The 26,989-nt window shown below is 35.6% G+C and overlaps 1 protein-coding gene across 1 annotated transcript in view; it reads left to right on the forward strand.

The window, feature by feature from the left end:
* Positions 1–26,989, forward strand: part of ATRNL1 (attractin-like 1) — a 454,560-nt gene that overhangs the window by 331,402 nt on the left and 96,169 nt on the right. Inside the window, exon 27 of the mRNA XM_010003956.1 lies at positions 4,947–5,054. Within this exon, the coding sequence (XP_010002258.1) occupies positions 4,947–5,054 (108 nt within the window). The remainder of the gene's footprint in view (positions 1–4,946; positions 5,055–26,989) is intronic.

Raw genomic sequence — 26,989 nt, forward strand, 5'->3', positions numbered from 1 at the left:
TCACTACATCTCCTGCAGTCATGGAATGGAGAGCTTGTTTCACCTAAAAGCCAGCAAAATATTTTAATGACTGTGATATATACCTTTGCAGTGAAATCATCTGATTGGGAAGTTAACCAAGTCAAATAGGTTATTCAAGATGTAAATGAGAAATTGCTCTCCTTTCCAGCTATGTAAATAGCTAATTTAATTCAAAGAGAGATGTAACACCAAGAGTAACAAAGTAACAATGAGAAAAGTTACAGAGAAGGCAATCGTTTTCATGTGCAAATTAAAGCAAATAATCAGAGCTTCATTAAAATATCACTATAATTCAGTTTGAGAATGAGAATTTAAGATTTTTGAAGAGAATTAAATTATATTTCTAACTAAAATTCCTGTGGTCCATTCAGATCTCTGTAGTAATTGAAACCCATTTAAGTGGATTCTGTTGTTTAGATATGTGATAAGTATCAAGAATATGTGATAAATGACTGATAAATACAGTTTCTTTGTTCTTACAGGGCTGTCCATCTACATATACTTTTAATTTTCTTGACTCTTGGACTTTGTAATGTGCAATGTGATCTGAAATTACTCAATGCAACTCTCCATGAGGCTATGACATTTTTCCTCGTTGCAAACACTTTTCCTATAAAACTCAGATTTAATGCCTAGCATTGTTACTACTTATGTTGTAGCCTTTGGTGCTATCCACATCAGCAGTTCATGGCACAGAAAGAGGAGAGAAGACCAAGCTGAAACTGCAGAAAAGTCACAGCTGGCTGATGGATAAGCAGAACAGGAGTTTCAGATTAGACATTTGGAAATCTTTTCACTAGGAGAATAGTACAGGACATTGACAGCAGTGGCCTTAGATATTGTGGAATTACAATTCTTCTTTGTTTTGAAGGTACAGTGTTGGTAGGGATCTGATATTGGAAAAAACAAACAAGCAAACAACAAAAAGTCTAAGATGTGAAGGAGGGAAGCCTAGGCAGTTGTTAATGTTGTTGAAATAATAGTCATGCTTTCAACTGCCATATCCTTCCTTATTGCTGAAATAGTGCACTGAGAGTGCCTGGCTCTGAACAGTCAAGAAGAAAATGTTTTAGTCTGGTGCTTAGAAGTCTTCCTAAGATTTTTTTCCAGGGGTTTGCCACCTTTTATCCTTACCCTAGCTGTCAAGCTGTCTGATGAGCTTGGGCATGCACACTTGCAAACATGCCTGTGCAAGCTTTAAGGCACACTCTAACATGTACCTTGCCTGCCAGTGTGGGCTAAAGTGCCCATAAAGGTGCCAGCAGTAACAGAAAGAACTTTGAAAGGACTTTTCCTGTTCATCCTATTATAGCACTAAAATGGTCTCATGCTTTTCTAACCTATCAGTCCTTCAGGAATGTCTGTTACTGTCTTTCAAAGAGAAAGTACATGTGTCCTAGTTCCTAACATTTCATGTACTTTATTTGGGTTTTTTTCAGTTAAAGCTTTTCTAGGACAGTTATGCTGGAAGGTGAAGAGCATAGAGAAAGCAGTGCTAGTTGGAAAAACTATCTTATTCCACATGAGAAACCTAATCTTTAATTAAATAAATAAATTTAAATTAAAATAGTCCTCTAAATAGGAAAAGTGAAGCCAAATGGTAACACTTCCTAAAATACAAAAGATTTGAAACATGTCAGCCTAGTATTTCTGCAGTGTTGTGTTAATGTGAAATCGTCATAACACATGTTTTGCATTGAGTGTTTTCTTGTACATGAATAAAATATGGGTGATAAGATATTTTGAAGGTAAATCTAAATGTCATAAACCAATAAAAAACCCCCAAAACATTTCTACTTAAATAAGAACATTGCAAGTAATACATCTGCTTATAGAAGATTATACAAGATGCTGTGGAACATTTTAATTCACTCCAAACTGCATTACTCAGAGAAGTGCCCCACATGAGAATTTTTTTGCAATTAATGGTAAAATTGAATTTTGTACCCAGACAAATACGTTTCTGTGATACACTTCTAGATGGGGAAGAAGGTCCTATTTCAAAGGTGCTTACTTGACTAGCACACCAAACTCAAAAATCAATGTAATTATGGGTGAAGATGTTTACGTGTCCATGCAGAATCAGTTTAAATGTGTTTTTCCATGACAAGGAACTAATTAAGCCAAAGTGGTTATTTTTTAATTAAATGCTCTCAAACTATTTGGTTTTTAAGTGAGAAATTGAACTAATTTATAGTATCCTAACATCTTGCTGTTCTTCACTGAGGACAAATGCAATTCTATACTTTACAAGAAAGACGCTTCAATAGGATGTAAATTAATACTTTGAAATCACTGCAAAATAAGACATGCCTAAAAATCAGTCTTGTCAATATTGTTGTACTTAAAGAGATTTAAAGTTATGTTGACCTTGGAATCAGATGTCTACTCAGTTAGATAAATTCTCATTGAATTTCTCTGTCCTTTGCTGAGAAACTAATATTTTGGATTTCCCAAAGTTTGAAGGGAGTCTTTAGAAAAGTGCTTAATTCTGATTAGTATAGGTAAACTGTATTATGGAATATTCAAATATTACGTGTTAATAATACCCATTTATTATTTGTCTCCAAGTACATATCTCTAATTACTGAAGAGGCATGTATTAATTTTTGTTTGTGTGATTTTAAGTGCAGATTTTTTTATATAAGTATCACTAGCATAGTTTCACTTTCCACTATCCCATGTGTATTCTGCTTCAGCTATGATGAAATCTGTGTATTTTTTTAAATCTCTTTGACTGCTGACAAAAATGTAAGGAAGAGATTTTTTACTCTTCTCATAATATCCATGTTCAGAAAGTTTCCCTGTTTCTTGGCCTATGGCTGAATTATGTGAATTTCCCCATTCCAACCACAAAACTGATTTTAACCATCATAATCTCATCCTCATTCTCCTCATTTCATCTTATTTTTCCTATTGTGCAACTTACAGGCACCTTTAAAATGCTGAACAGAAAGAAGCAGTATTTTAAATAGAGCACTTTTATTTGATGTGCAAGTGTTTAGCTGCCAAATTCAGCAGTGCTTCATGAACAGCCAAACATTTTAAAGTTTTCATTCTTGTTTACAGACGTAATTAAGATAAAACTCTTCATAGTATTCTTCTCAAATGACAGCATATCAAAATTACGACTACCCTGTGAATGAAAAGGTTTTACTGAATGCAAGACTAGGAGCAGAGGGGGAAGAAAACTGCTAGCCTTAAAAAGTGGAGAGTAGATAAAATGTATATCCCTTTATAAATATTTGAAGTAATTGTTTGTTCATTTGGAGCATAGGTTGTTCTGCTCATTTAAATATTTTCCCCAAGCAATTCTGTTTGTTTAAAACAATGTTTGATTTCCCATTAAGAAGGAAGCATTTGCCAATAGCTCTGTAGGCTTACAATACTGTAATGAGTTCCATATGGCAGGACTGCTCTAATAACATTGTTTTCTTTAATTTTTGTTATTTTAGGAAGAAAAGGAGCTGGGTATAGTAATTTTAGCATGTAGTGACTCAGTATTTTATGCTTTAAATTTTTGTAGTCTTTGTCAAGTTGTTTGTGGGTCATAGTTTTTCTTTCTGGCTGTAAAATCACGAATATATTGTAATGATGCAAATCAGTGCTGATGTAAATCAATATACAGAGACTATCAGGTTCATTTTAAAAATAAGGGTTAAAACCATATTTTTTAAGCATCTAGATATTCACACTAAGCTTTTATTTATTCTGGATATAAACCATGAAGTTTCACCAACAGACATCAATTATACTTTTGGTATGATACACTGGGAGCCCATTTGCACAGGGGCTTACTGACAACTACATTGCATGTTTATAAAAAACAGGCCTTGGGAATGTACTGGGTAATAGGAAACTACTGTGCAGTTTTGATTTTACTGCTATGAGTGCTTCTTTGGATTTCTATGGACAATCTTAAAATGCAAGGCAAGAAAAAAAACATGAGAATTATTACTAAATGAGCTTCTTGCTTTGTAACAGACCTTAAATCAAGAGTGTTTATTAGTAAGATGCCAGCAAATATTTGCTTGCATGCTCTTTATTATTTCAAAGGCTTTTATGAACAGTATGTCACAGTGCTAGTGTCATTTACATTCAAATACCACTTTCTAATGTTTTCTAATAGGGACAAAAATGCTACAAAAATAAAACTTACATCTTTCCTAATAAAACATTTGTGCAAGCATTTTGCACTGAACCAGTGAAGTAAGATCTGTATTATCTAGTGCTGGTCATAATTTTTATTAATCATGGTTTAATAAGCATTATAATTACAGATTGAGGAATAAATAAGAGTTAGCTTTGTGGTTTTGCTTGGGACTTGTGTGCACACTGGTATGACTGGAAGGGATTATACAAACTCTGTGAGCATAGCAGTTCATATTCAAAGACATTGATGCTGGCTTCCCAACCCTGACACATTATTCTTCATATATAAGTAACTTCAGAAAAGATTCTGTGTGAAATTGGGTCCTGACACTATTAACTCCATCTGGCTTAGTAGTGAAGTACGAAAATTTGAAGGCCAAGCGGACTTGTTCTTGGCAGGTTCCCTAATGTATGCATTATGAGTGGAATTAGAGTTCAACTATTTTTACCAACTGTTTCCCATATTTGCTTACAGCTTGCACAAATAGCAAAGTTATTTAGAGTGAACAGTCAGTTAGAGAAGCTTTCATTTAGAGATTTCATCAGAGTTCAAGCTGAAAGACCATTTGTAGACATCATAAGCCCTCTGGGCTCAGTTCTCAAGTAAGTACAGATGATGATAATTTAGTCTAACGTTCTTCCTTTAATATTACAAATGTGACTATTTGCATGTTATTTATATTCTTATGTTTTAATGGGAAGTATAGTAGGGCAGAGTAATATCTGGTGCATTTTTTTAATGTTTTGTTAAAACATCATTTTTTCCTCATCAGCAACTTATGCGGGAGCGACAGCAGATGGCCAGCCGCCCCTTTGCTTCTGTCGATGTAGCACTGGAAGTAGGAGCTGAGCAAACAGACTTTCTACGAGGGCCATTAGAGGTAGGAACAGTGGTGTTGACAAGGGACCATTGTGATTTGCATATTTATATTGCTAGTCTCATCTGCATCTGCTTCTGAAACCAAGCAGCGTCTGATTACCTGGAGCTGACAAGTCTCAGCTACATATGTTATGCCATTTTCAAGACGCAGAGTTTTAACAGCATGACATAAGCTGTAATAAAAGCCACTGGAGAATCTATTAGCCTGGGCTGGAGTGACAGTCAGCTCACCTGGCAGTCCTTTCGTGATGGATGTGAGCTGAAGGAATGTGAGATGCAGGCATTAAGGAGGGAGAAAACCTCATGCTTGGTCCTTTGAGTGCACAGTGCCACCTAGTTAATATCTATCTTAATTAACAGAGATTACAGCAAACAAACAAACAAAGAAATAAATAAACCAGCTGTGAGTTGAACTTCAGTGTTGTGTTTTATACGTGCAGGTTTAAAGAATGCAAAGGATACTGCATATTTTAGTGTGTAGATAATGGCTACATTGCTGCATTCTTTTATTGTAATTGCAGTACCTTGGAAAAGAAATAATAATATGCAAGGCAATGTGATATTGGAATAGTGTAATAATGCATGAAATCGATTCTGGAAGACACACCTGAAAATAGAGGGAGAATTACAATATGTGGATAATAATGAATATCTAATCTAAGTTGGGCTTTTGGTAGATGGTAATCCTCTATTCCTTTACTTTTATTTACAATATTGTGTTTACAGTTACTACTTTATCTTATTTATGGTGGGACCTGGGAATGAGGTATGATAGCTCTGAAATATTTCAAGATTGTACCTTTCTTTTCACTGCTGCCAATTTCTCATAAATTCAAAGCTTCTCTTACTTTTCTCAATAGCTTCTTTCAATGGAAGATTAAATACACTCTGTCAAATCCCTAAGGTTCATGGGGAAGTGAGCAATGTGAAAAACAGATTCATAGCAGAATGAAAAAGAATCAGCTCTTGAGTACTTATCAAATTGAGGTGCTCAGTCCTGCTTCTGTATAGGAAGCAATCACAGTTGTTCTTGCTGCCATAATTTAAATACTTGGAATAGATAGTGAAATTCAACAACATGTCTGTTTGAAGAAGTGTTGTTATTTTCTGACAAAATATTTGAACCCCCACATTCTTCACCAATATCACCATATTTCTGTCACCTTTTATCTTGGAGCAGACCTCTCCAGCTTCCCAGGTTAAGGACACATTACTCTGTAGTTAAAAGTTCAACATTTTTAAAAATGTGACTTCATTGTTTCTGTACTGGTGTCTGGGATAATTTTCTGTGTTGTCTTTTCAGAGGGATGCAATGAGTGGGAGCTGAGGCATCCAAACTGTACATACTGATCATTTAATTACACTTTAGAAGTAAACATCGCAAGTTAATTGCCACATTTTCTTTATTCTTATCTTTTATTTAGCACTAAAAGAGGTACATGCTAGAATATTTTAATTATATTTTACAGTTTTTATTAGCTTTTTCCTCCTAGCCTAGCATTTTCTAGTAAATGTTTGGTATTCAGTATCCAGCATGTTTTTTTCCTAATGCGTAGTTACACAGAATGAAGTCCATTCAGAATTTGCATGGAATTACAATGTACTGATCTATATCAAAACAAAGCATTGTGCTGAGGAATAAATGAATGTGATTCAGGTTATTGATTGTCCTTTGATGTATATTCTGAAGAAGGAGCTATACCAAGCTTCTATTCCTGGTCTATTCTCAGTTTGCAAAAGGACACTAAAAGTTGTGGTTGCCATTCTCATTTTAATTCTCAGCTCTCTTTTGGACTGATGAGAATTTGGGTCACACATGTATATCCAAGATGCAATACTTAAAACAGTAGGATATCATGAAGTAGCTGCAAATTTATTTTGTTAAATTAGAATAATTAAAACTATTTTAATAATTCTGTGATATCTGATGCCCATTGTGATCTTTTAAAGTTAAAGATCTCTTGGAAAAATGAACTATATGCAGTAACTGCCTTTGAAATGTTCCACTGACGTTGCAGAGATCTTGCACTGTTACACCAGGAGTTCCAGTTTTAACAGTGGTGTATTGCATGCCCTCACCTCGAACTTCTATTGACATTATAATAATTCCAGCACTTCCAATGACATTGTATTGATCCACAGGTCCTTTGGGCACAGCGTAATGTCACTGTTCCAAGTGTTACTGCAAGTCTCCCATTCAACTGCATAGTAAACTTCATTAGTCATCTGGCTTACATGGTGATGGTTTAGTACAGCTGGTGTTCTATATTAATGCTGATGGTCTGGTACGTGTCAATATTCATATGACTGTCTGCATGTTGATTCCAATATGCCATTGGGTTGGCTTCTGGCTTATTGTTTGCATGGTTTTTTTTTTAAATTCCCAGTATAACTATTTCACTGTAGAGGTTTAGTTTGCAATAGTAAGGCACTTTTTGCCCACATCTTGGAAAGCATATCTAAAATAATGAGAGAATAGATACTGTACTTAAAATTATTGCCTAGGTTAGACATTTACAATACAACTGATAATATTTGGGTCTATTTTTCCATCAGCAGTAATTTGTGACAGATTAAAATAAAATCCGGAAAACATTACAGAAGACAGTTGAATCTCTGTTCTTTTGGGCTCTTTTTGCTTTGGAGGGTTTACCAGCCTGTCTTTCTTAATGTTTTACCAACAAAATGACATCTTTATTTTGACTCATTCAAAAAACTGCATAATTTTTCTTCTTTTGCCTGATCTTTGAGCGGGTTTTCAAGCATTGACAATAGCCTTTGCTCTTCCCAATTTAAACCATAGCATTCATCAATCTTGCCTCTTCAGGCTGCCTTTCTGTGTAGCTAATTCACAATATTATATTAAAAAGTCTCATCTTGGCCTTGTATCAACTATGAAATGTTTTATTGTCCACTTAAACTTAATGCAGGAAAAAAAACACTTTTTTTTTTCCCCTTGCCCTCTTTCCCTCCGTTAACCACAATCTTGCTAATGATACTGATAGCATAGTAGTATCCTAATTCTAAATGAAATACCTACTCCTACTGTGGCATCACATTCAATATACTAATCTTGTGCACAATTATCCTATTTGACCCATGCCAGCCCTTGTCTGTATCTTCATCTACTTCCATTGCAATTGCCATTTCCATACTTGGAAGTGATGAAATCTGCATGAATTGATGAAATGTGCATGAGCTCTTACAAGGAAAGATGAAACTGGAGGAAGGTCACCTCTCACTTTTCCTCCTACCGCTTGGGAAGAATAAGTGTAGCCTGAAGTTATTCTGGTGGAGGAGAGGAAGTAAAGTCTGGCAGGCAGTGAACCTCTGCTTCCCAAGATGGGAACAGGCAAAGGGACTACAGTGAAGTGCCCACTGTTTCAGAGGAGGGAAAAGAAGTGGAAGAATTCCTAAGGTCCCCTTGTTAGCAGTTGCACATAGCAGTCTGTTAGGAAGCAGAGTGAGAAAAGTCCAGAAGCACCTTCAGAGAGTCTGAGAATATTGTGGTATTTTGTAATACCACAACTTTTTCAATATGAGAATCATAAAAAATTAAAGTAGTATCATAGATCAATAGATACAATTCTTCTTGGCATCCAGTGCCCTCAGTGTTAAAACATTGTTTATTCCTGTCATTTCTTCTTTCTAGACATCTAAGACATTTCCAGACTTAGTTACTTTTTTGCTGCTCAGTATATCCCTAAAACCAAATAATTTAGGCTGTCTTCATCTTCTAAGTGTCCTTCAGGCAACATTTTTTCCCCAAAATATAAATCACTTTTGAAGAGTCATTTCCACTGTACTGATGACAGTAATTGTATGTTAAGTGAAAACCAATAAAAATGTTTTTTCTGTCCTGCTTTGCCTAACTTCTGGGTAGAGCCCATGATTATTGTTTGGGGTTTGTTTTTGTTGTGGTTTTTTTGTTTGTTTGTTTTTGTTTTTAAAGAGGACCAGATTCTTTAGGCCTGTGAGATAAGTTGGACAGGACTGTATGTAATGTATGGTTATGTTAAATCTTTGGATAGCAGCATCTACTGGAACAAAGTCAGATGTTCTATTGCCTGCATAATAACCAAGGGCAGATTTGCTCTATTTGCTTTTTTTTAAAAAAAATATTTCTTAAGTATGTGCTGTAAGAATTATTTCTGCAGAAAACAGGCAGTAAATCTTTCAATCATTTTTCCATCAAGTTGCTGTGTTTCCCATAGAATTGTCACAGATGTTAGCCTGTTCTCTATTTCTGACAAGGTAAAATAATCTCAAGAATTCTGAATTTCAAATAAAATCTAGCTTTGTTTCTCTTGAAAGCGGGAAGAAATATTTATGGTACATTAAATAAGTTTTGAATTTCAGGCATTTCTGATAAACATGAAGCAAAGATCAGCCATCACTCCTTATTTATCGGAGTAAAAGAATTGGAAGGTATGCACCAACACCAGTAGCTATCATTATACCTAGAGTAGCTACTGGAAATCAGAGTGACTTCTTAAAACATTAAAATCCTGTACCAGAGGTTTGTGGGGTTTAGGTAATTGGAGTTTATAGTAGTAAGCTGTGCTGCTGCTTTCTCCTGCCAATAAGATGTCAGGACTTTTTACCTTCCTTTACAAATAAATCCAGTTAACTCTGGTTCATTTTCTTGTTTAATTAAATAATTCAGTGAGTAATTTTGAAATGGCAACCTAAGCATACTTCATTGTTTTGCACAAAACAAAACCACTTGTATGCTTCATCAGCATTAGATCTGCGTTGTTTTGATGACATAATGTCTAATACAAAGGAACAGACTCTTCCCAGCTCTTTTTTTACAGGTCATCAGGCTTGATATTCTCAGTTCCTAATTTTAGTCTCAGTGTCAGAGGATAAATTCAGCCCCCTTGTAGGAAAGTAACAATTTATGGAAGAGAATGATGACATTCTCTCTAGAATGATCATCTTGTTTTCAGTGACCATAAAAGCAATGTATATTTGGCAACAGGAGCTGTCAAAGACCAGTGCATTATTATTGCACTTTTTGCTTACTTAAAAAGTCATGCTGTATAATTTAGGAAGTTGCAGGTGTTGCTCATGCAAGCTTATTGGGGATCTGAACTCTGGGAACTTCGAAGAATATATTAGTATATAATTTTTATTATTTATTGTAAATTTTGTTTAAAATATCATAAAATATTATTATTGTTAAAGTGGGATAACTGGACATAATCCCACACTACCTTGTGGGAAAACCGGACATTCACCTGGATGGGGAAGGATAGCTTCAGTCACTAATCCATGTTTCTATCTCTGTCATGGTTAGTGCTGAGGAAGGTGTAACACCAAATGTAGGATACAGCCTGAGAGCCAGATCAGCCACAATCACATGGAATAAATTGAAGGTTGCACTGAATGATTCCAGCAACTACAAAAGCTGTAGCTGGACTCAAGGGAGCAGAAACACAGTTTAGAGACACCTACGCTATTAGTTTTTTCCCATGTCATTCAGAAACTACGGTCACATTATGTCTCTTGTAACCTGCCCTTTGGAAGGCTTTGCATGTGTATGTGAGGAGTTGGTGTTTTTAGAACTCTCATCCGTGAGTTTAATTGTCATTTTTCTAACTATGACTTTTCTTTCCTAGCAAAGTTGTTTTTTTTTTTACCATTTGCTATTTCCAAGTTTGGATTGTCCATATTGCCCATATATTATGTCTGTAAGCCAAGCTCTGCTTGGCATTGGAAAAGGCTTCGCTAAGTCCTGTGTCTTGTCTGTGGCACTGCAGCTCAAAGAGGACATGAAAGCATGAGAGCAGAGAAAATCCAGATGAGAACAATGTGAGCAATCAAAGACTTAGAAAATACAGCTGCAAGGAAAAGTCAAGGAAAGTGGAGTAGACTATTCAAAGGAGTCAAAATAATAACTTTCAAATATGCAAAAGGTTAGTAGCAATCAGGAGGGTAACAGTCTTTGCTTTGCATGCACTGTAGATAGCAGAGGTGTAATGGACTTAAATTGTAGTAGAGGTGATTTAGGCTGGATACCAGGAAAAACTTTTCATAATAAAGCTGAATCACTGGAAGCAATTGCCTGGGGAGGTGATGGAATGTCTTTTATTGGAAGCTTTTAAGAACAGGTTAGACAAACATTTCTCAGGTACCATGTACTGATAGCTCCGTCTTCACTATTATTCTGATTGCCACCTAGCTCTTCCTTCTGCATAGTGTCTGAAAGTTTTCCATTTCTGTTTTTTGAACAACTTTATGACCTTCACTGCACTATTAGTTTTCTGTTACTGAGTGTTCCTGACCCTTCACTTTTGCTGTTATCTTCATTGATTTACATCCTCAGTTTTCTTGCAAGATCAGAAACTGTTAAGTCATCTCTGACCCCAGACTCTCTATGACAGCAGGTCTGCCTAACATTATCTCCAATCCATTCTGCAGTAGCTTCAATATTCTCCTTGAAGTCTGTATTCATGATGTAATTATTTTTTATCTTAACCAATGCATTACTGTTTTCATAGCCTTCCAAAATCCATGCACGCTGCACTACTAGATTGCAGAGAAATGTAGTTAGATGGTACACACACTGAAGAGAAGAATCTATATTGGATCACATTTTCTGTTTTTCTGTATTACTCAAAGATCATGCTAAATTTGCTGTCCACTGCCTCAAGAACTCCATTATCTTGTGCTACACATTGACCTTGATGGCTCACTGCATTCTTCTCTGCCCACTCTATCAGTCGTGTTCATCTGGAAAGCTTTCTCCTAAACTATTGAGTCACTTTATTTGAAATCATACCTTCAAATATATTCTTTTTCTTCTTTGCAAATGATAGATTCTCCTTGGGTATCCTCTTGCCATACCAAGTGTGAGGGATGTTCTATTATATGAAAAAATCACATTTGGTAGTTGTTCTTCCATTAGAGAAAAGCATTTACTTCAAAGCATTGTTTAGTCCCTGCAATAACTCCTTCCTCATATAGTGAACAGTTTTTCATTAAATAAGAATATTTGCTTTCATGCTATTTAATTCCTCATTCAGCGGTCATATAAAACAGTGTAACTCTGCCCAATTAAATATCTTTACATTTGCATAAGACTTTTGTTGCTTCTCTTTAAATTTGCATCTAGCAATGTGTATGTCTGAGCCTGTGATTCAGAACAAATACATAATCTAGTTGGTCATGCATAATGGTCACCCTCATGATTTTTTGTGTGTCGTGTATTCTAACTCCATTCAATATAAAGTGTACAGATGTTCAATTCCTTGCACAGAATCAGGTTAATAATATTTTAAGATTTCTAAGTAATAGTTTTCTCCATCATAAGGGAAATCTAAAAATAGTCTGAGAAATGCCGCCTGGAATAAGCCGCATCATTTTTTCATATAGACAATTTTGTGTGTGTATGTTTATTGCTAAAATATATATTAGAACCTCAGAATTTGTTGTTGACAGAGTCCTCAAAGAAAGGTTTTAGAAATTCTAGATTGTTTCTGGAACGTGTCCAGTCTCTACATTTACAGAAAACACATTTTTAATCCCTACATTCTCCTGTTTACTTCCCCATTTCTATTGAGTCAATTTACTCTCATGGGCAACCAGACATTGTAAGAATGTCTTAAACATGATATATAGGAGATTTGTCTACATGCAGGCTAATGTCCTAATATTTAATACTAACAAGAGAGCAAAGCTCCTGCCTAATAGCTTATGAGGTATAGGATCTGTGAATTCAGAGTTCATTCTGAAAACCTGATTTTGTTCAGGTTTTCTTGGTAAGAATGTATCTATCCACTTCACAAAATGTATTTGGCACATGTACTGCATAATCAGATGACTGTAGAAATTGTTTAGATAGAAAGATGTAATTTGTGTTGAAGAAAATTGCCAACAAATTTCATGCTCAATTGGAACAATTAGCAGAAATTTTGGCTGGTTAGCTAAATGTAGGTGTTTCAGCAGTATTGGCATGCTCTGGATAAAAATTGTTAAATTACTGTATTACACATAGTTGCAAGTTGAAAATATCAAAATAAATATTCTGATTGTTTTCAAGCAGTAGTGTTTAGATGTGTCTGTAAATGTTATCAGTAATTACACTGTACATGCCCTATGTTCATTAAAATTTAAAAAAAACCAAACAAAACCCCACAATTTTCCAAACATCTTATATTATAGAGTAGGTAGCATTCACTGTACTTTTGTGCCTAAACTATATACATATTTGTGTGCATGTGTACCTCTAGGATTGTCTTGGAAAAAGGCTTGCTCACAAGAATCTTGCCTTTGGATAGCAAATCCACAATGACATTTTTCCAGGATAGTTTAAAGTGAATATACCAAGGCATAGAAATAATTATGCTATCCAGATAAATAAAAAGCACATAGATTGAAATTTTTCTTGGTTTGACTGATTGGACCTTTCTGTGCACCTGATGTGTACGTGACATTCTCTGACCAGCTGCTCTTTCTAGGTATATGTATTTTCTTAGTATTTCTTTTGGTTTTAGATAAAAAGGTGGTTTTTTTCATCTTTAAAGTAGGACATTTCTTTCTTTAAAAGGAAGGGAGAACAGATACAGAAACTATGGTCTTTCATCAGCTATTTTCCATGTTTCCAGGTGGAGCTGGCTACTGTAGAGTGTTGTTTGATACTTGGCAACTTGTAGTCTGTGGCTTTGTTTCAGACACTTTACCTGCCATTTCCTAACTCTGCTTGAGTTTCAGTCCCTCCTTCCAACAACAATATATATTGAAACTGAGCAGACAGGAGATAAAAGCCTTTGCCTTTCTTCACAGAACTTGACAACCTGCATGTATTGCTAGATAATATAGGTTATGCCAGTTTTCACTGAAGTTTTATCATTCTGTCACTTCTCTTGAACTAAATTCAAGTCTGAAGTGAATCTGAATTGCTGGTGTAGAAGACAGTGCACTTGCCCTGGACAACAGATGCCTAAACCTCACCTAAGCTTCAGAGAGATGCCCAATTTCCTTACTTTCCAAGACATTTCAACCCATCAGGCACTTTCCTATTTGGTCTATGGACTTGGCTTTCAGAGAGTTATTAGCTAAGCTTTACCTGAGTTCATGCAAAATGAATGAAATATTATGCCTGGTCAGGATTACAACTAAACTAATTTTGAACATGGCAGCCTTTTGCACAATAAAATAGCGAGAGTAGCATTTGTCTGTGAGCTAAGAAAGCACTGGTCCTGAGAGGGACTGTATCTACACAGCCCCAGACATCCTGAGGGAGCACACTTTTATTTCTACAGCTACAAGAGTGGATTAATCAGGTGAGACATATTTTTTTAAAAATTTTTTCTTCCTTATGCCAACCCATATATTCCAGAACTTTTCCTCAACTTTTACATTTTAGTAGCTGCAATGTGTACCTTTGTATACCCTTGTGCAGTGTTTTTTAAAGATTTATTTTAAATTTGACGGTGCATGTCCAGTTACAAAACGCAGTTATGAGTTTGTGCTCATGTATGGTGAGATGAGTTGGGTTTTTTGAGTTTTTTTCATTTTAGAGGCTTTGTGGAAAACTATGCACAAGGGTTAATGAAGATCACACTCACAGGCTTTTACCTATCCTCAGCTTTGACCAATTAGCCAATTAGAAGCAGCAGCTATAAAAGCCTAGATCCAAATTAGCAAAAAATTTGTAGGCTCTCCTGAAAAGGCTGTGGTGTCATGCTGAGAGATGCTGAAGTTTGAACTTTCTGTGAGGAGCAATGGTTGACCACAGAATACAGCCTGGAAACTAGGTGAGTTGTGAAAAGAAAAGTCTCCCTTCTACTTTAAAGTAGAGTGGCTTGTATAGAGTTCAGGAAGGTTAAGGTGAACTGTTTACTATGCTGTACAAAAGAAAAAATGAATTTACTGAAAGTAAATGAGAAAGATATTTTCCTCTCTAAGTCTGATTTTGTTTGCTTGATTTTTCTTTTGTTTTTCTTTGTAATGTGTCAATCATATTTTTCTTACGTGTGTGTTCCAGCTCTACTTTTAAGAGAGCCCACTATTAAAAGTCATCTCTCATTAATATGTTCTAGTGCTTTTTTTGCTAGTGTTCTCTCTGAAGCCTCCTAGATAATCCAGTTAGATGTAGCTGTTCTTCCTGTTTTCTTTTTTCTGGCAACTCTTTTTTGTCATAATGAAGTTTCACTTAAAGAGACAGTATGTTCTTTTTGGAATAGGTATATTCATCTGACTAATTAAAAAAAAATACTGTCATGTCATAAAGCTATTGTCTTCTTTCAGTGATTTATTTATGCATTTTGGTTCTTGACTATGTATTTTAGGTTAACAGGTATGTTAACAACTATGATTGATACATACAAACATCTGAATAGCATAAACTCTATCTTATTACTGGCTCTGATTGTCATCTAGAGATGACTGAACTGTGCACTTTCAGGTACTGTAGACTGAGTTTTCCCAAATACCTTTCTCCTAAACATGTTAGATCACTAAGCTATAGGAATAAGAGTGTCAATGTGGCAAAAGGATCCTCTAATTGCTTTCACAGCACAAGTGGTCATGGAGTCTGAGCCTTTTTTTAGGAGTATCCTTCCAACCTGTTTTATGATTAGTTTTAGCAATCATTTTGCATTTGTACTCATGTGACTAGCATTGGTTCTTTTTCATCTCTTCCAACAAATAAGTCATATTAATAACAATTATTGCTATGTATTAACTTGTAGCTGTGAATAATGTAATGTGGGTCCTAGTCCTTGAAACAAATTCACATGCAGAACTGTGCTTCCAACTGTAGTCCATCTGACTTAAAAGTAAGTAGGCAGCAGCTACAGTTAAGAATACTCATAAAATTTATTATGATTAATTTCAGAGCCAATTGCACTGTAATAGTAATTACAAACAGAATTACTTGTGTGATTATTGTGTCTGTATCTTGGGAGCAAACTATTTAGTACATGATATAAAACAGCTTTGGAAAGTGGTGAAGTGGTTACCTTTAGAAAGTGAGTCTTTAACATTGCATACAAATACTTAACACAGCAAAAATAATTAATTATTTTGGCTACAAGTTGAGAAACTGTACTCTGTACATGAGCCGTTTTTACTAATGCAAAGCACTGATCTACTTCAATAGCTGTTTTAATCTATAATAACTATGATAAGGAATTTGTTAAGTGTTACTGTTGGTACCCTTTTCCTCAGAAGCTTCTGTGAAGGCAGCACGTTAATAATTATAAGGTACGTAGTGAATCTATAAAACTTGTATTCAGCAATTAGCTGTCACTAATTTCATGCAATCAAAAGCAACCTGAAGTCAATGTGACACAAGAAATGATACTCAACTGTCTCATCTCTAACAAATGATAGTAATTAGCCATATTTCAGGCAAAAGATAATATATCACAGATAAGAAAGTTCATATTTCATACAGTGCCCATTACCAGATAACTTGCACCAAGTGATCTCTCACGTTACACTCCTCTATAAGTTTTTCTGTCACAGAATATTAAAATAATGCTTGTAAAATGAGGTTTAAGTCATAGCAAACTTTTGAAAATTGATGGCTTTAGGGAACAGTCAGCATTAGTATTTACTGTGAAAAAGGACTATTGGAATACTTGTGGGAATTGAAGAAAGCCTATGCATCCTTGTGTTCCACACTGCTAACAAGGGAAGGGCAGTTTGGTTCACCCCGTGTCGTTTCCACAGTGACTCAGAAAGTAATAGCTTTGCCATTTTAAAAAGGCCACAAATAAAACAATTGTTTTCAAGTATCTCATAATTCTTTGCTACTTATAAAGCCTAGTATGCATCACTGACCATGTGATATGGGGGCCTTGAAACAATCCATGACATGGGAATGAGGCTTCCCACATTAAATGGAAGTCAGAATCTTTCCCTTTCACGATTACTGTGGTACAGTAGCAAATAGCTGATTAATACCATAAGGTATTTTGTCCTGGTCTCTAAAACTATCTGGTAAATGAAAGGGTGAAAAATTGTGAAATGGTGAGCAATGGAATGACTAAAAGCTGTGATCTAAGCCGAACCCTGCCTATTGCAGAAACTCATCTATGTAACTGTTGTAAAGTAGAAGAAATTTAGAACATAAATATACCTATGGTTTATGCAAAGTATTCCTGTGTGTTCACAAAATGCATGTAACTCAGGTGAGTGGGAAAGGTGCTAAGAAGGCTGTTGAGCAGCTGTTGCTATGGTGCTGGGAATATGCACACAAATGAGGTGTAATATGGGTGCAAGCAACTACTACGATGGGCCATGAGCTTGAAAAAGGGGGACACAAGTTTATGCCACTTTGTCTGGGGCTAATCATCTCCGATGTTAAGACACAATGCAGACTTGTTTGTGGGAAAACTGTAGCACTATGATTTCTCATGTGAAAATGTAACTCCCAGAAGATGTTTTTGTGTTCAGCTTCTAGAAACTCAAGATCTAAAAGTAGAATTAAGGCATACCTGGTTACATTCAATAGCATCTTACTGAAAAGTAGTCAATGTGATGCCTGTGATTTTTACATGTGATTCTTTAACAATTCTTTGCTAGGAATTTCACTCTTGTATAGAATAAAGGTGAGAGACTATCAATGCTTTTAGCATTCTGAAATCCCTCAGTCTGTCTCCCTGATAAGATTTTGTTACCGATTCTGAGGAGAAAACCCAAGCAACTTCTTTAAAAAAAAGTATCTTTTAAAATCCGTTTGCATGAAGATAATCTATGGAGCCTTTTCTAGTATTGAAGATTTATTATGGAAATTTATACAGGAAATATAGTACTTTCTTCATAAATTACAGTATTACTTAGACAATGTATTTGAAAAGATCCATAGCTTTTATTTAGCAGAATTTGCCACTGAGTCTTAGGTATTCATACATGTGACGGATTCAGAATGTGGTACTATGATATATATTACATGATTTGAGCATAGATCAGAATTAAAAGGAGTGATTTCAAAGGAATGAAAGGTATTATTTGTAGTGGAACAAACATTTCTATTGCATGAACACTGAAGTGTCCTTTTTGTGTTGTACGTTGAGAGAAAATCGATGCTCTTATACTTCATGTTTTCTTCCTTATAAAGGAAGCAGAGTTACTACTGTATTAATGGTGGGGCCCAAACTGTTTTTGAAATGCTGATGGGGCTCCAGTTTATCTTCTTTTTAAGTGTCATAATTAACAAGGAGAGATTCTTCTAGTATTATTTGAGTCATTGTTATAATCTAAGTCGTATTTGAGGGGTATGGAGTCAGGCTTCCTGATCTGTGAATGTCCTGCTGATTTATAGTTTTGCATTATTTAAGTAGTAAATTGTGTACCATGCAGATGAGAACCTTTAAGGGAAAGCAAACATTATAGCAATTCAATATTTCAGTAGCCTTGCAGCTATTTGAAACAGTCTATTAGTAGATTATATTTATTTTTATTTTCAACTATAAAAATGCTTCTTATATTTTAGGAGATATCAATCCTACTTTACACACAGGAAAACTGACAAAGAGGAGCTGGAAACAAGCCCAGGTTTTTTTGCTCCTTATTCAGTGATCTACTCATATTGGCCCTTTTTATCTTCAGTCTAGATATGGCTTTCAGGATAACAGAAGCCATAACATATAACCCAGTAATTACTACAGCTTTTTCTAAAAATATATGGCTTAACTAGAACTCATTCAGAAACATGTTGTCAGTTTAAAAACACCAAATGAAGTCTTGGGATAAACTTCTCCCAAAAGATGTTGCTACTGTAATTCCCATTCCTGTAGTAATTCATTTTTAGATGCCTGACTCAGAACTGAATCTAGAGCCATGTGTGGAGCAAGGCCACCAGGGAATACTGAAAAAGGATGCCTCTTCAAAAGTTGCTAAAACAGCCTGCAAAAAGCTACTTCTGTCAAGTCAGGATTTACTTCTAAAAATAGTCTCCTGGACTTAGGTGCTTGTGCTTCTGCTTTTAAAAACAGAGGGGGTGCTATTGCATTTGTACTTTGTACAGTAGTTCTATGCCTCAGGCAATTGCAAATATAAGAGGTGGGTGTTACAGACCATCATGAACCAGCAGAGTTGAAGAATCATTGCTATGACCTGAATATAAGTCTATGGGCTGCTCATCATTTATTTTTGTAGCTGTGACCCTGGTATTGTAGAGAAAAGGCCTCTTGATGTCGACAAGCTTGGTGGAAAAATGACCTGTGACCTACACTGCTGTCCTTGGAGACAGAAGATATTGAGTATGGGTTTTCTAATCTCTGTGCCGAGCAGTGTCCAAGCCTTTAATCCAGTTGTGCTGATGTAATGTGGAGTTCAACAGTTGTCCTTTGAGGTAAAATCAAAAGGTTTGTCTCTCTCCCAAGTAACATTAACAATAGGAATACACAATTGTACTTTGTTCTGGCCTAGTTTATCCTGAATTTTTCATTGTTTTCATCATTCAAACTTCAGTAGAGTAATGTTTACCTTGGTATTCCTGCTTATACTTACATAAGACATAAACATTGATGCCATTAACTCTCTGTTTAGACTGCAGTAAATTCTGAATATGTGAAAGTTCCTCTGTGTGTGAGCAGGAACTTAACTGGTTTTTACTTAGATGCCAGTTGAGTAATGCAGAAGTTGGTTTGTTTTGTTGGTTTTTTTTTTGTTTTGGGTTTTATCTTGGTGGTGGAGGGTGGAACAACATATCTAAATTCTACCCATCTTCAGTTGCGTCACAGTTGACCTTTTTGGGTCTGGATCTACAGTCTCTCAGTGGTTAATAATTTTCAGCTGTTTGATGGATCTCTTTAAAATAATGCATCAACCTCAGCTGTAGTAAATTTAAGAGCCACTTAAGATTGTTTTGTCTTAATCTATCCAAGTGGTCTCAAGGTTTTGTACTTTTATTGGTACTTGTAGATTTTTATTTAATAGTTTTTTAAAAGTTATTCAGTAAAGCAAATAGATTTCTTCACACTGCAAGCCTTGTTTTCTAGACCACAGAATTTTCTGGAGCTCTTCTCTGGATGCAGTGCCACTCTCCATCTTTTGTCTTCCTTATGTGCACTAGACTGGAGCCAAAAGATAAAATCTGAGTTGATTGTGAACTCGTAGGATTTTTGTCAATGCTTCATGCTTGCTAAGGCTGTGGTCAAAAATTAGCAGAATATTAAAAATGCTGTATAAAAACATCACTGTACTCATCTGTTACTGCTTCCCAGTTCCCCCTACACACTATACAGCTCTGTAGTGATGCATACATCTTCCTTAAAGTTGTCTTGCTTCATAATGTGTATCAATGGTAAATAAAAATTTCTTGCAGATCGATGTTATTTATAATCTGAAAGCTTTATAGGAAAGGCTTTATTACCATGTGATGGTTAAAGTAATGGATTGCATGGAGTCAAATACCAGTTGCCATATGATGCCAATAGAAATACAGGTTGATGCTTCATCACAAATGCCATTTATTATAACCTGCTTGTATTTTAATGTATGTTATTACTTGGATCAATCAATTCTGGTGCTGAACTGAAAGTAAGACCCACTCATGTTTTTTCAGTCATGTGGTAATGCCTTGCAGCCCCTGGAATACTAGCTTTTTTGTTCTGATTTAATTGCAGATTCTTGTAGTTCCGAATTTGTACTGGTTTAAGATGCGATACAGACTTCAAACTACTAAAGTATGGCTGCCTTTCTTTATGAAAAATTCTTCCAAACATCTTGTTTTCAAAACTGAAGCATTAAGTGGTTTTTTACTAAGTTTACAACATACTGGAGCTGGGGAGTTTTTTTTAAGTCTATTACACTATTATCCTGATTTAGTAAGTATAGATAGTCTTTTTAACCTTCTAATTGTGTTTAGAACAAATTATAAACTCTTATTTGAGAAGACTTTCCTTCCCTTCTCCTAAAAGGAAGAACTCAAATGCCATACTCTCCCCTGCCTTTTATTTGTCAAACACTTGCTGACAGGCTTGGGAGTAACCATTTGATTCCTGGCAGCATAGGTGTGTGAGGTATTAGCTTAGGTAATGAAACTAGATTAAGAAGCTCCCATATTTGATTGCCTCTTCATTCATGTCAGTACAACTGTGGATCAATACATTAAAACACTGAAACAGTCTGTTTCAAAAGTAATATTCCAGGCAAAGGCTTATTTCTGTTACTGCCAAAGGCTCTTTGAACATGGTCTGAGTAACTCCTTAGTTGACAAGATTTTTTAATTGAATTTTTAGAAGTTTCATTTGTACATTTGCAATATCAAAGTGGTCTGTCCTTGCTCTTCTGCATGCTGACAATAGTTTAGGGTGTTCCAAAATAGTCATGGAAAGAACAGGGTGACTTCTTGATGCTGGTCATCCTAAGCTGTTCGTGGAAAATAAGACCAAATAGATCTTGTAAAGTCCAGTTAAATGTTCTCAGAGAGGGAAATATCAGACTTGCAGAAAATAATGATTTTTTAGTCAAACTTTCTGCTATTAGTCTGACTTGAAGCTAAAACTAAACTACTCCCTCAGTTATGAATTTTTTTTGGTGAAAACTAATAAACATCAATGCTACTGTAGTGTTGGTTATTTGCTGTTGTATTTTTAACTAAATTGGTCAATATTCATTTTGAGCCTGCAGTATTTTGTCTGCGAAAGCTCAATCTGTTCGCTCTAGTCTAGGCTTAGTCAATTAATTCCTTTTTGATAATGGAAATGATCCATGAAAGCTCTGCTAAGGGAAAAAAAAAGTCATGAGGCAAGACAGAGGGAGCTTCTCTTATGCAGCATGAATGTCTAGGAAGTAAGAATCTGACCCATTTTTGAGGTGGCATTTCAAATACTTTGCTGTTGAATTGTTTTTCATTATTAAATTAATACATGTTATTAAAGGAAAGTTGAAAAGGCTTTTGAAACCCTTTTAATTTATTGCTGCATGTTTGCAGCTATGGTCGGTCTTTCTTGAAGTCACAGATTACAGGATAACATTAATACAATCACTATTTTGAAATACAAAGTGATCTGCATCAACTAATGAATGTACTGCATACTAGTGTGAGGTAGTTGCAGTAAGTCAGTGAAACTGGCACTAAGCTTTCTGCTCGTGTCTGGCAGACATGAGTTTAGTTGGTGAGGTTTGTCAGGTACTTATTGCAAGCATGCTGGAACATGATTGGTTTCGATACCTTGCTTGCAAAGTAAAGAAAAACCTGACAGTACATAAACTTCCAAAAAATGCAAACTGTTGCAAGAACATATTACATTTGTAGACATGAATCGACATGGTTCCTAGATACAGTCTTTTCTGCAGATTAGTAAACTTCAGCATCTGGACATCAGAACTGAGCAGATGTTCTGAAAGAAAGTGTAGGAAGTGCCTCCATGTATGTTATATTTCCTAGCATGCATAACTCAAGAGACCCCACAAGGTATTTTGGCTGAGTCAGCCAGGTGCAACGTTGAGAAAGATGCAGTGTCCAATGTTCTTGAAGTGTAATACTGCTGTAGTAGGGAAGCATTTGTAATATGTTGCCAGTCAGGAATGGGGAGTTTGGGTGTTGAACACAAATGCTAAATATTTTCTAAGTAATCAATGGCAAAATTGAGTTATAGGCTGCTTTAAATTATTTACAGAAGAATTCAGATTTGCAAACTTATTAGAACAAGCTGCTGCATGTAATAACACTGAAGTTCTTGTAAATTCAATGCTACAATGAGTTATTACAAGTAAGTTAGCTTTCTGAAATTAAATTGCATTATAAACAATCCATTTTCTGCTGAAAATTTCAATTCATAAAAACTAGTTCTAATATGCACCTGAACCCCTTACTCTTGGCACTTCATAAAGTGGCAATTGATAGCAATTTGTATTGACAGACTCTTATTGAATATACTTTCTCAACAGGAACTAGCTAATCAATTAATTAATCATAATAATAGTCAAGTTTGCTTTTATATTGCTCCATCATTCAGAAAATTAACTGTTAACATTGTTTTCAATTAATATAACTTAAATATTTTCATTTTCATTGGCTGAATTACTGAGATTAGACTAATTGTTAAAGCTTTCTGAATCACTAGCAAAACTGAGAATTATATATGCTAAATTGCGAAACACACAACAAATTCAAATTCCAACATACTTAAGGTTCTGCAGTATTTCAAAACAAAATGTTTAGTCTGGCGTTCCCTCTTGAAAGTTGCTTGGGTGCACATGGAAAGAGCTACTTCTGAAAAGACTTGAAGGTAGTAATAATCAAAAAATATTATGATGAAGAGTTCCTTCAATCCTGTTCTTTTAAGGCTATCTAAAAATATCTGCATTTCTGTTCACATTAAAATAAAGCTTTTTTAAAAGTCAAAATTGCAAAGAACTCCATCTGTCATTCTGGACAGATGCTCCACTGACTACAGTGACTGTGCAGAGAATGCCAAGATTGATCAGTCTGAAGTGCCCTTTAAGTCAAAAGGGCTTCCCTGGAGAGCAAGGGTCTGTTTGCCTGTCTCTGACTGCAGTAACAGAACCTACATTATGTATTTTGTTTTGTGTTGACGTAAATTAAATGTATGTATTATTAAAATCTTAAATTCTATTAAATGAACTCTTGCCTCAACAAACATGAGTCCTGGCCCAGAGCCCTACTTTGCCCATGGATTAGGAGAATAGCCCTGATCAACTTTGTTTGAATAAATACTGGTAACACTTGGATGTACAATATTCAACATGCAGAATAATCTAGTAATACTGACAAACTTGTTTGCCAACTCATATACTCAGAGAAATGTTTTGAAATGTAAATTTAGATAGTATTTTATTTGTCCTTTGAAAAACTTCTGCCTGCCTTTTACAAGCACAGCTTGGTAAAATAAAACCTCCCAGTCATTCTGTGCCTAGGATCTTGTTTGTCAAGTGACAGTTTTATTAGAATAAGGATAAATTTGACTGCCATTAATACATTATCTTATCAATGAAGTGTAATTATTGCTTTGTAAACATATTAAAAGTGTTTTTGTTGAGCTCTTCATCTTTTTCTTCAACTACCTAAGACAAAACAGTGAATCTTATGGACCAAGCCAATCCCTTTACCAGGTATATTCCTGAGGACTGCTACAATAGGAGACTTTGGGCATGGATTGAACCAGCAGCAATAGCCATCTTCTAAAAGAATGAATCCTCCATGTCTGTCCTGTTATTCAGGGTTCTCATTGCATCAATACAATAATAAACAGTCCAAGGACAAAGTTTAAAATAATGGATGCTCTCTTTTAAAAAAGGTTGTTTTGAGTACTTCTATAGTGAAAACAAGTCACCCTTCCAGTTAGGAAACACATGGAGAAATTAATAAGGGTGGATAGAAACAAGACTAACCAGGGTAATGTTGTTCAATGCCCTCATTAGCCCCCTTTTTCCAAGAAAACTGAGTTTCTAGAAGCCTAGAGCAGTGAGCTGCTGGACTTTGTCATGGCTGTTGGTATTTCGAGTGGACTCAGTAGGTCCATGACTGGCAGAGTGATTAATGAACAAAGCTCAGTATTGTGCAGATCACTCTGCAGTTTACAGTGTGGTGGGCAATGGCTTGTCTGAAGTCAATGTGTTTTATTTAGATTCTTCTTGTTGTTGTTGGGGGGCTTGGGGGTGTTTGGGGAAATTTCAAGTGTGTTCTCTGAGTAGGTCATGATCTAGCTGATATTGACAGCTTTTGGGGAGAGAAGGGTTATTAACTCCATCAAAGGCAGCTGAATCTGCCTCTCCCACTTCTGTGAATCTTCTGACAACTAGGCTGTATATAAGGAAGCTCTGATTCCATCTCCATTTCACATATTTTTTTTTTTGAAGGAAAAGACTGATTTGTCTGTCTGAAAGAACCTGATCCCAAAAGCATAACACTGATTGGCACGGAAGGCATCTGCTTAGATCAGTTCTTCAGTGGAATGAAGGCTGTGGAACTGTAATTTTGCACCTTAACCTCTATTAGCATAGGTAGACATAGGGCTTTTGCTGTCAAGCCACAGATGCCTTCATTAATGGAAAGGAGTAGAACTTCCAGATTCTGAGAGAATTCTAGGACTAAAACCTAATATTCATCTTGCACAGGTAGCAATCAGAAGGATTATAAATTTTATTTAGGTCCCTGAGTAACACTCAGGTGTGATTTTGGTTACTTCTGGCTCTTTTCAGCAGTTTGTACTAAGTGAATATTTTCTCAAAATCAGCTCTGCTGTCTACTATTTACCATCTACTAGACTGAGTGAATGTTTAGAAGAAGCTGTAGTTCTGGCTGTGTATCTGAACAGGAGTTGGTAGTGGTGTTTGTACTGTCTTAGAATCCCCCAAACATTTTTCTTTGTAGAAAGAAAGCTATCTTACCTCAGAAACATTCAAGGATTTTCTCAAAATCACCTCCACTGTCTACCATTTACTATCTTCTAGACTGAGTAGGAGAGATGTTAGACACATCTCAATGATATATTAATATAATATTGAGGTAGAGGACTCTCTTATTTCTGTGGTAAACTGTGTAATCTAAATGGAAATCTGACCTCTGAAGATGGGGGAGGCTTCACATGAAACACCGCTACAAAATTTCTGATGCGTAGTTTTGGTCAGACTTCTTTTAACACAGAAGAGCTAGTATGCAATAAATCAGTTTAGATACCAGAGAACTTGATTGAGATGTTAAATTTTACTAAATAGCCTCATCTAAAACACTCAGCCCTTTTCAGTTTTTCTGTACTCTTCCAAAATTGTTCCTAACAAGAACAATCTTTAAAAATGGGGCATTTGAGGGTGTTAATGATGCTATAGCTACTCAAGATAACAATTGTCTAAGAGTAGCATTTGCTGCCTAAGCAGAAGGCTGGATGCAGTGAATAGTATCTAAGCTGTTCTCTAGCATCTTGGAGAGACTTGATAAGAACGATGCATTAGCTGTTAGAAGAGCTGTGCAGTTAGACAAAACCACAGGTTTAAAAAAAACCCCACAGCTTCATTGTAAAACGGAAATGCAAAATGAAAGAGAGGTTAACCTAATTTAAAGTTCACTTCTGCTTACATTTTGCACCAAGTTAAAATCCAGGAATTGGGAGTTTCCTTATTTGGGCTTAATAACACTGTCAACTTTATTTCTTTGATATTTTATCAGTGTTTATCCCACTAAGTTTGTTCAAAGACAGTCTCATTACATCACATCCCCTTCTCTCTGTCCGAAATTTTCATGCAATTAAATGCTTGCCTTTAAGTTGCCACCTTTGGTGGCATAGTGCTGCATTGAAATATGGAACTTGCATAACTTAGAGTCACTTAGGTTGGAAAAGACTTAACTTGCTGTGAATATTTGACTTGGCCTATTGATAAATTTGATTTAAGTATTCAGTGTGACCATTAGCAATTTCTCTGTAATTATATGAAAAAGTAAAATAACATGAGGAAAGGAGACAGTTTCAAGCTTTGAATTTAATATCTCAAGGGAGGTTTGTATATGAAATGAAACTGCTGAAAACAATACTTCTCTACTGAGCTGGAAAGAGAAATGAAAATACTTCTTCCCCAATCCATTTCTGTTCTTTGTCAACACTAATCACATTGATATTTAACTAAATTTTGTGTTCCTTTTGGCAGGGAAAGGGAATGTTGTCTGAATATGAGGAAACGGGTAAATTATTTTTCTAAAGACACCCTCCCCCTTCCTCCCCAAAGACCCCAGTCTTTCCTTTGTGAAAAGAGTAGCCTGAACTTGAGGAAGAAAATGAGAATAGATGATGATTTTCTCCTTCCGGTAGATGACCTAACTCAGTTCCAGCCTGCTAATGAGAAGGTGCATCCCTGAGAAGTTCTTTGGCCCAGCTCCCCCCCTGTCTACCCATTGCCAATTCTTGGTACTATTTGGGATAGTAAGTGGCAGTATTGAAATATCTTTGCAAGCCTCTTTCGTCCTGGCAAAGAGGCAGGGTTGACTTCATTAGTGACAAACGTTAGAACATGGTG

This window comes from Chaetura pelagica, unplaced genomic scaffold, assembly GCF_000747805.2.
Source record: "Chaetura pelagica isolate M959 unplaced genomic scaffold, ChaPel_1.0 scaffold248, whole genome shotgun sequence".
Taxonomy (NCBI): Eukaryota; Metazoa; Chordata; class Aves; order Apodiformes; family Apodidae; genus Chaetura; species Chaetura pelagica.